This window comes from Echiichthys vipera, assembly GCF_963691815.1.
Source record: "Echiichthys vipera genome assembly, chromosome: 13".
In the NCBI taxonomy this organism is placed as follows: domain Eukaryota; kingdom Metazoa; phylum Chordata; class Actinopteri; order Perciformes; family Trachinidae; genus Echiichthys; species Echiichthys vipera.
Window position 1 is genome coordinate 21,547,744 of NC_139838.1, and position 10,656 is coordinate 21,558,399.

At 40.0% G+C, this 10,656-nt stretch overlaps 2 protein-coding genes across 2 annotated transcripts; both read left to right on the forward strand.

The window, feature by feature from the left end:
- The first annotated feature begins 3,056 nt into the window (after window positions 1-3,056).
- On the forward strand, window positions 3,057-6,178 carry exosc7 (exosome component 7). Its single transcript, XM_083926230.1, has 8 exons — window positions 3,057-3,137; window positions 3,303-3,404; window positions 4,081-4,175; window positions 4,893-5,058; window positions 5,370-5,440; window positions 5,569-5,692; window positions 5,786-5,941; window positions 6,062-6,178. The coding sequence occupies exons 1-8, from the start codon at window positions 3,081-3,083 to the stop codon at window positions 6,164-6,166; spliced, it is 876 nt and encodes a 291-aa protein (XP_083782356.1). The 5' UTR covers window positions 3,057-3,080; the 3' UTR covers window positions 6,167-6,178.
- A 1,209-nt stretch (window positions 6,179-7,387) lies between these two features.
- Window positions 7,388-10,573, forward strand: clec3bb (C-type lectin domain family 3, member Bb). The gene is made up of 3 exons (XM_083925954.1): window positions 7,388-7,566; window positions 7,754-7,852; window positions 9,130-10,573. Exons 1-3 carry the CDS (start codon window positions 7,470-7,472, stop codon window positions 9,534-9,536), a joined length of 603 nt encoding a protein of 200 aa, XP_083782080.1. The 5' UTR covers window positions 7,388-7,469; the 3' UTR covers window positions 9,537-10,573.
- The last annotated feature ends 83 nt before the right edge of the window (window positions 10,574-10,656 follow it).

Consider the following 10,656-nt stretch of genomic DNA (forward strand, 5'->3'; position numbering starts at 1 on the left):
GATTTTGTATCCTCAATATGTCCTGAATGAGAAGAATCTCAAGAGGGGAAAGTTTCAGAAAAGACCCAAATATACCCTTTGCATGCATTCATGCATTCATTATTTTCCTCACATGAATAGAGAAAAAATAACCTTCAGACATCACCATGAGTATAACTGAGTTCAGTTCATTACTTACATCAAGACAAACAAAAATGTATTTCAAGTTCTTTTTAAATTGTTTAACATAGGCAAACGGGGCATAATCTAATTACGTATGTGCTAATTTTGAGAAATACCACAATGGATCTAAACATTGGGTATAGCAGGTGAAAAAGTCTTGTTGAATCTTGTTGACATATAACGGTAAAAGACTTAATGTTAAGGTCTGAATGGAACCCATTTAGTAGACCCATGATTAAAAAATGGAGGCAGAGCTGGTTAATGTGGCCCGGGAAAGGGAAGTTTAGGGTCCCCTGCTAAAGCTGCTGCCCCTGTGACCCGACCCCGGATAAGCGGATGAAGATGAGATGAGGAAGAACTACTTCAACGTTGACACATATTTTGGCTTAACTGGACTAAATTAGTAATACATGAAAGGGATGGATTACTGAACGGGCCTGCCGGGCACTCATAAACTCACTGTTGTTGAAAACCCATATACAAAAATGACCACAAATAGACAAAACAATTACTATAGGGATGCAAAACGACCACAGAGAGATGCTCCATGACCGCATGTATACGGAAAATGATCAGAAATGACCATAAAGAGACAAAAAAATGACCCATGCTGAGTCATTTTTCATGTTAGTCGATATTGTTCTTTAGTGGAGTATATTCCTAAATGGATATTTTGTTTAATTAGCAAACAAGCTTTCTTAAAATGGTCCAGTAAGTGGCCCCAGATGCCTGAAAGTCTGAACGCAGGGCTAAATAACATTAATTACAGCTCCAGAATCAGTTGCAGCTTCTCTCTTTTGGCTGAAGAGAAATATGAGAACTTTTATATTTATATTTGACAGCGAGGGAAATCCTGCTGCATTATAAACATCAAGCAGAAGGGATCCAAACGTTTTTTCAATGTAAAATTCATATACATGCAGATAAAGGCGATTTAAACGTCTTCTACAGACAGAAACACAGGTTATTTAGGAACAGTTTTATTACCAGAGTGAGTTATGTTTCCCCTAATTGAGCAACAACTTATCTTAAAACAGTGTCAAAGTGGTTATTTCCAGTGTCCCTCACGCATAGGTAAAATATTTCACACATAGGAGAAGTATTTCCACCTTTTTATTATTGAAAAGGAATTCATTCACAATATTATGGCACAGAAAACATGACAATAAGACTTCTCAACATACATACAAGGCACACTGGACAGAAAGGATAACTTAAATTGTATATATATAAAAAATTATAATACTATGTGTAGCGGGGGCTTAGTGTAACACAGTGTTAAAGGGGGGGTAACAAGTCGGTCACTTGCACCCCAGAGAGTAAAGAACAGAGAAATGAAACTGGTGTAACGCAGAAATTATAAAGGCACATGTTCAAAAGACTAAGGACGCAGAGACAGTGAGTAAATTAAATAGTTTTATTGCAATAATAATAATAAATCAACAATAAACCTAAGAAAACTGGAGCTGTTAAGGAAAGAGAGAAACACGATACTTCTACTTAACATAAACAATATAAAAAGAGATTTTATTATAATAATAATTCTAAAAGGGCCGGCTAGACAAACAATTAAACTCTGATAACTATAACAGAAAACTAAAATCAGTGGGAGGCACACTGTATGTGCCTATTTCCACTAGCCTGGGGTGCATCACAACACAAAACACATCACAAAAACATGCCCTACAGGTGCTCCAGTGCCTCCCAGCTAACGACACCCAGGCTGCACCAAAAATCAAGAAAGACACAAAAAGGAACTCCCTGAAACTAAAAGCTAAATAACACCAACAACAACAACAACCCAATTTATAAACAGTATCTCTAACTCAAGGGTTCAACAGAAAAGGATCGAGCAAAAATGACAGATCAGAACAGAACAGAAGCAGGATCTTCTTCTTCTTCTTCTTCTTCTTCTTCTTCTTCTTCTTCTTCTTCTCCTCCTCCTCCTCCTCCTCCTTCTCCTCCTCCTCATCCTTCTCCTCCTCCTCCTCCTCTTCCTCCTCCTCCTTCTCCTCCTCCTCCTTCTTCTTCTCCTCCTTCTCCTCCTCCTCCTTCTTCTCCTCCTCCTCCTCCTCCTTCTTTTTCTTCTCCTCCTCCTCCTCATTCTTCTTCTTCTTCTCCTTCTCCTCCTCCTCCTCTTCCTCCTCCTTCTTCTCCTCCTCCTCCTCCTTCTTTTTCTTCTCCTCCTCCTCCTCCTTCTTCTTCTCCTCCTCCTCCTCCACCTCCTCCTCCTTCTTCTTCTTCTTCTTCTCCTCCTCCTCCTCCTTCTTCTTCTCCTCCTCCTCCTCCTTCTTCTTCTCCTCCTCCTCCTCCACCTCCTCCTCCTTCTTCTTCTTCTTCTCCTCCTTCTCCTCCTCCTCCTTCTTCTCCTCCTCCTCCTCCTCCTTCTTTTTCTTCTCCTCCTCCTCCTCATTCTTCTTCTTCTTCTCCTTCTCCTCCTCCTCCTCTTCCTCCTCCTTCTTCTCCTCCTCCTCCTCCTTCTTTTTCTTCTCCTCCTCCTCCTCCTTCTTCTTCTCCTCCTCCTCCTCCACCTCCTCCTCCTTCTTCTTCTTCTTCTTCTTCTTCTTCTTCTTCTTCGGGGTTTAACAGCAGTTTACATCCATTATTTTGCATTACAGCTTTATTATTGAAAAGCAATCAAACAATTCAATTCAACAGTCAAGACAATGCTCAAGTCAGGGAAACAGAAAGCAAAAGAAACACCAACAACCCAATTGATAAACATTAATTAATTAAAAATGAATTAACTAATTAATTATAACAATATTATTAGTATTATTATTAATAATACTACTACTAATAACAACAATAATTATTATTATAATAATAGTGAATCGAAATTAATTTGTATTTTACAGTATTTCACTCGTCGTCTTTTGATGACGTAAGAAGAAAAGCGACACACACGCTTCTACACTATGGCAACGGTACAAGTTAGCGAGGCTGAAAAAGTCTACATTTTACACGGTATACGAGTAAGTTTGTAACAGCTACACACTCAGATACAACATTTAACATCTTTCGGTTCAACAAATGTCTGTAAATCCACGGCGGGGATTGAAGTGCTCTGTAACCGCAGAGAGCTAGTTAGCATTAGCCTGAGCTAGCTGTGTTGTTGACATGTTGATTCTCTGACTCAGGATGATTTACGCGTGGACGGAAGAGGCTGTGAGGACTACAGACACATGGAGATAGAGACAGACGTGGTGTCCAACACAGACGGCTCTGCTAAAGTCACACTGGTAATGTTTAATATTGTATAATAATGATATTAATATTAATATTTACAGCAGAAGTCATCCATGTTGGCTCATTTCCTGTTTATATCACATGTGCATCCTCAGAACGTGTCAACACTCACTTCATACTTTGATATCCTTAGTTTTATTTTATTTGCTTTGTTTTTCATTTTTTTAAATGGCTATCTGAATGTCGTTTTATTTTTTAATTTGTTCATTAAACTTTTCAACACATCTTATATTTACTTATAGACAGAGGATAAATGTTTCTTTTTTTAAGAATACAAAGAGTTCACCCCCCCAACAAACAAACAAACAAACAAGCTCATGCACAAAACAAACAAGTCACAGTTTTGTCTTCCCAAAATGGTCTGTAAAGGGTTGCCATATCGCCTGAAACTTGTTTACATTCCCTCTGAATGAGAATTTAACCTTTTCCAATTGTAAGATTCATCTCTTCTTCCAGTTCAGTAATAACACCCTTTGTGCCAACATTGTCACGTAACAAATAATATTATATTAGTTATTTGACAAGACTGATGTGGCCGCCTAAATGTCATTTTTATTTGTTTCTTTCCAATGTTTTCAGGTTTTATGTAAAGCACTTTGAATTACCTCGTTGTTTAAAGGTGCTGTACAAACACACTTGCCTTGCTGATCTAATATCTACTATTTTTAGGGGCACACAGCGGTTCTAGTTGGGATTAAGGCTGACATCGGAAAACCAAGGCCCATGGTGCCAGATGAAGGTTACTTGGAGTTCTTTGTTGACTGGTAGGTGTTGTCATATTAATTTTTTTTTTTTTTCATATATATTCTATCACCAAACCTTTAAGGTGACTTTAAGGAGGCAATATGGGGAAAAAACTATATATACTATAAACTTATATATACCTAGTATAACTACATATCATGATATACTGATGTTTCTGTAACATACATATGTCGTAAATGTTTATAAATTTAATTACAGTCATTGCGGAAACATCGTGTCTCCATATTGTCATTTTTATTTTTTATTAATATTTCAGTGCTATTGGTCACTTTTTACATCTATGTGTAGGTTTTATACGGTTATAACAAATGAAAATTATTAAAGCTTGTGACTAAATCTTGTTAAACCATTGGATCCTCATGTGTCAGAAAAACCTCATGTTCTTGAGCAATGATGGCTTTGGACATACCAGGTTTCCGCCCGACAGAAGCAATATTTTTCTTATTAAAAGGTTTAAATAGTAACTGTTTGGATGATTACATTGCCACTAGGAGGTAGTGTTGTCTCATCAGATCCCTGTGAGATGCATCTCCCAACACATCCTAGTGATTATGGACTTAACAAAAAAAAGATATTAACACATTATAATATGTGTATGTGGAGAGAGGAAGCGGTGTCAGCCAGTTCCCACGGACTCAAGCAAGAATCTAACATCTCAGACTGATAGATATTCTGTCCCCTCACATGTTTTTGTTTTTTTTCCTTCTAATTTTAAGTTCGGCCAATGCAACCCCCGAGTTTGAGGGCAGGGGAGGTGAGGAGCTGGGGACGGAGCTGAGTAACACTCTCTACAAAGTCTTCAGCAACAAACACAGTGTGAACCTGAAGAGCCTCTGTATCAGTGCAGGAGAACACTGCTGGGTCCTCTATGTGGACGTTCTGGTGAGCGGTGGCGTCCGATAATGTTCATTTCATATCCAAAGTTCACCAAAATGTATGTTTTTCAACATATATGCCCTCTGTACTTCAATTCCTGTTCCCACTTGTATGATAAGATATGATAAATCATCTTTACGTGTAAAATACTGTTCCATAAACCACGTGGAGCAGAAGACAAGTCATTCCTTTGTGTGTTTCACTGGAGGAATAAATCACACTGGGACATTTGACATCAGAACAGCTTATTTCATCTGTGTATATTCAGCTCCACGGTCTCCGCAAATGTAAAATCTCACACTGACACGTTTTCACAGCTCCTGCAGTGTGATGGAAACCTTTACGACGCCATCTCAGTAGCTATCAAGGCAGCTCTCTTCAACACAAAGTGAGTAAAATGTTATTCTGTTGTTTGTTCGGGTCTTTGTGATCGGGGTGCTTAATCTTATGAGCGGTCATATTTCAAATCCCTCTTCAGTAAAATGAAAGCTTATCTTCTGATTCATTTTCTGACAGAATTCCCAGAGTGCGCATATCAGCAGACGAAGAAGGAGGGAAGGAAATTGAACTGTCAGATGATCCGTATGATTGCGTGAGACTCAATGTAGAAAACGTTCCTTGCATAGTGACGCTGTGCAAAGTAAGCTCACCTGCTGATACGCAGAAGTAAAGAATTGCCAAAGCCCGTCATCACACAAACAACGACCTTGACATTGGCTGTTTTTTTTTGCAGGTGGGCCACAGGCACGTGGTGGACGCGACACTGCAGGAGAAGGCTTGCTCCGTGGCGAGCCTGATCATTTCTGTCACACACAAGGGCACGGTCACCTGCACGAGGAAGGTGGGCGGAGGCAGCCTGGATCCAGAGAGTATCTTTGAAATGACAGAGGTGAGTGCAGCCCTCCTCCTCCTCCTCGGCCATCTGGTCTCCTCCAGGTTCTGAATATGATTATGTATGAATAAGGCTGCACTGTAGAAAGGCACTCAAGTATTTTGTTGCTGTCTCCAGGCAGGTAAACGGGTCGGGAAGGCCCTTCATGCTCCGCTCATGAAGCTGCTGCAACAGGAGGAGAGTTTGGGAAAGACGCGACAGAAAGTTGGCTTCCTTGGTTAATATCAACTCTACAGTATGTGTGTACATGTATACATAATTTTCTAATAAAACTTTAAATATATACAGCCCTCTTGTCTCTGTTTAGTGTTGGTGTACCAAAAGAGAACGAAGTAGAAATACCAAAAATGTAACACTTAACAACAATAACAACATATGCTAATGACAGACATGTTTGTGCACATGGACTGCCAAATTAACTCTTAATCAAAACTAGAGTTTGCCAGCAACCTTAATGTACTTAGCTACTAACAACTGAAGACAATCTTCTGCAAACTATCTTGCGTCAAAGTCATAGTATTTTGTAAAAGCAAATTATGACACAGAAGAACGCAGTCCTATGTGCAGCCCCGGTCCAAATTTCCCCCGGCTTAAAGACATAAACTTTAAAATGTCCTGGTGCTTTTGTTTGAGGTCATTCATTTTTTAAACAACGATGAAACTAAATACTCTGAAATCCTGTCAAGACAGAAGTGCACAGGAAAAGTGCAGTTTCTCTGCATCCTTTTGTTTCTGCCACGTGTCAGTCTTACAGAAAGACCAGATGTGACTCTGGACAGTCTGAGGGAAGAGTGTTTGCGCTGGCTGAGAGCAAACAGGTCCAAAACAAACTCCTATTTAATGATAGAGTTCTCACTGCAGAGTTTGAAACGAGTACAACGTATGCAGAGAAGGGTTTATAAAATTATACTAAACGAAAAATCTGGGATAATATACTTATACTCAAACAGACAATGCGTAAGAGACTTTACAAGTTATTATTAATAAGTTCTCTGCTGCCAAAAACACCTGGAAATATTAAGATTTTTCCAAATGAGGCCGTACCTAAAGACTTCCAAAACACCTTTTGGCCTAGAAATTCTTACTCTGTCATTTTTTTTCGAGATTCAACTAGTCTTTTGAGACAGGAATTGAACTGTAACCAAGTTATTTAAGCGTTTATGCAACATATGAGTCAGGGTTTGTTTATTTCTTTTTCATGGACTTTGATGAAAGCTGCACATTGTTATGTAATAACTGCTTCAGACCATCTGCCAGTCTCCACCTGCTTTCCAGGTCTGGTTTTGGTTTGTATTGGCGTCTGGAAACACACACACACACACACACACACACACACATGCCATGCTTTCAGGCTGCTGAGGTCAGATTGTTATTCCTGCAAATGGCAGTTTCTCACTTCAGTATTTTTCCCTGTTTGGCGAGATGAGAGGGAGGGTGTGAGAAAGAGGAGAAAGAGGAGAGACAGAGAGAGGCGGATAAATTGCAAGCATCCACGTTGGAGCAGCCTCATTCAACAGGTCTCACCATGGAGTTCAAAGGAGTGTGTGTGCTTCTGGGAGTGCTAATACTGGTGAACTGCTCATTTCAGCAAACTCCGCCGAAGAAGAAGCCAGTGAAAAAAGGTAAACAGAAAACGTCTGGTGCATCCCAATCTGCATAACTGTGCTATGAGATGTTTGAGATATCACTTTCCAACTCATTTTTGAACCACGTGTTTCCTTTATTATCATGTCCTCAAATCTCCTTGAAACAAATGATTAAATTACAAACACCTGATATGAATTTCCTTGCGTCTCTGCTGTGAATCAGACACCGCAAGTAACGCTGCCATGGAGGATCTACAGAAACAGATCAACGACATCCTCCAGGAGCTCAATCTGCTGAAGGAACAACAAGCCCTGCAGACAGGTAACAGCTGCATCATACATTTGATAATAAAGGGATAAATTTAATTCCCTTAAGATGAGTGTTATTACCCATAAATGGCTTGATGGAGTCTGGGTTCAGACTAAGGCTTTACAACTCAACCAGGTAACATCCCCTAAGTTTACGGTGTTAGAATCAGCTGTGCATAATATGAGAGACTGCATCTTTTAAATAGGAATTTGCAGTGCGTAAGCACATAATCGGGTCTGTCATATTGTGTAATGCCATGGCCCTGTGCTATAAAGGGACCCTTTATCAAAATGCAGTCTTTAATAACCCTAATAATAATAAAATTTGTAATAATAATACAAATACTGAAGAGAAAGTTTTTTAAATAGCATAGTAAATTCAGATTTTCAGACAGCAAAGACAAGATGGTGATTTTGGAGAACTTAATTATTTCTTACTGTTCAGCATATTCCTAAATAAAGTGGTTTTAAATAAATTACCATACAGCCGACACACAGAGAGCCTTGGGCCAGGTGACAGGAGCCTAACATCATAAGACTTAAAATGAGATTAGTTTAAACCCCAGCACCACCTGCTTATTGTATGTGCAGTGTTTCATATGCTTAGTATTACTACATATATATATATACTGATGTTTCTTTAAAATCTATATTTTCCAAATGTTTATAAATGAAATAACCGGACGTGGCCTGTGACCGAAATCACTCTCAATTTACACATTTTTGGAAGTGTTTGGATGAATTCCCTGCCACTCAGAGGCAGTGTCGTCTCATCAGTTTCCTGTGACATGCACTCGACTCGACTTGCTTTGCTTTATTTAAGGACTCAACATAACTTGTGACTTGACCTGCCCAAGAAAAAAAATGACTTGGACCAAACAACTTGAGTCACATGTCTGTGACATGAGCTGCGTTGCTCAGTGCACCAAGTATGTACTCAAGTTGGAGAGAACAGTCTGTTTGCTTCTCCTAAAAATAAATCCAGATGGGATACACGTGTGGTCTTTGGAACTGCAAGTATAAATCTGGAGAGCAAATGGCCTCTTGTTCAGGACACTAAATCATTTGCAGTTGTTCCTGCAAGTTATCCGTACAAAAAAAGAGCTTTGTTTCACCATGTTGCTCTTTTTTTGAGGATATTTTGGATCATAACCTCTCTCCAAAGACCACAGCACTATTATTCATATTAGTAAAGGACACTTGTTTAATCTCCAGCTGAAAAAACCCTAAAGATGACCCTGCATCACAGTTTGGATGTGTCTTATCTGTTCTCTTTCTGTTCCACTTCAGTCTGTTTGAAAGGCATAAAGATCCATGACAAGTGTTTCCTGGCTGACACTGTGAGAAAAAGCTATCACGCTGCCAGTGAGGACTGTAATGCCCTGGGCGGTGTCCTCGGTACGCCCACATCCAGCGATCAGAACGACCAGCTCAGAGACTACATCCGCCAGAGCATGGGCCCAGCTGAGCAGGTCTGGCTGGGCATCAACGACATGGTGACAGAGGGCGCATGGGTGGACCAGACCGGCGCCAGCATTACATACAAAAACTGGGACACGTCCAACTACCGGTCTCCTCAGCCGGACGGTGGCCCGTCCCACAACTGCGCCATCCTGTCCGGGGCCTCCCAAGGGAAGTGGTTCGACGAGAACTGTCGTGAGGAGAAGCCCTCCGTGTGCCAGTTCAACATTGTTTGATTGCATGTATCCCGTCCTAGACTGTGCATGGTTATAGATGCTTTCAGTGTACCTACTCTTGCTGCAATGCCACGCTGCCTGCTATTCTAAAAAGGAGATTTAAACCAGTGGTTCTTTGCTGGTTTTGCATCAGGACTGAATTCTGATTTAGTAGTCAGTTGCACGAGACATTCATATAGGAAGGAGTTGTTCTGGATAAAAGTGATCTGCTGATGTGGCTTTTGTAGCATTCCTTGTGGTCAAAACGAAACCAGGGGGGACACAGTTAAGTTGACAGTAAGCTCCAAAGGGATCAATGATTTCTGTCTTTGACTTTGGCACATCTTTAAAAAAAGCAACTAGAGACCATCTTGATGGGATCACACCAGCCGCAACGCCAAATCAGGCCAGGGCGTTTCACCTTCCCTACTTCCTACCCTCTTACTTCCAGCGCCCGTGCTCAGATCACACCAATTTTTTTAACTTAGCCTTTGTGTTAATCTCAATTACGCACCTGTAAGGTTTCATGACTGTATCTTATCATTTTCTGCCATTTCCCAGCTTGCGGTCAATAAAGTATTTCTATTCTATACACGGTAACGACACGGTCTACACACAGTCAGACAAACATAAATGCTCAAAACCACCTCTGTGCTAGTTCCTGCTGCAGCAGATGTCTCAGATGGTAAATTCAAGATGATTATTTTTCCAATAATTAAATTTTATTAATCATTCAAAATACCGGCACTCCTGCAATAAAAGCTGTGGGTGCTGTCACATTTCACAAATGTAAAAACTCTAACTTTCTATTATCTCCACACTTACAGCATCTCTATTACGACTCACTGGTTGAGAACCACTGGTTTAAACTCAGACATCTCTTCACCATTACTGTATTTTAGAATTATAAGTGATATTGTATTAATATAAATATAAAAAAACACCTCAGTCTTCAACTTCATTCTTCTAAGAGATTATTTCAGTTTGCTAGCCTTGTAGTCTCGTATGATGTCTAGCCTGGTGTAACCTGAAAAATTACCATCAATAAACTATGAAAACCTGCTACTCTATTGTTATCTCTTTAAGGAACGTTTGGGGGAAATAAGGTCATTCTGGTATCGATCTACCCATCTAACTCGCA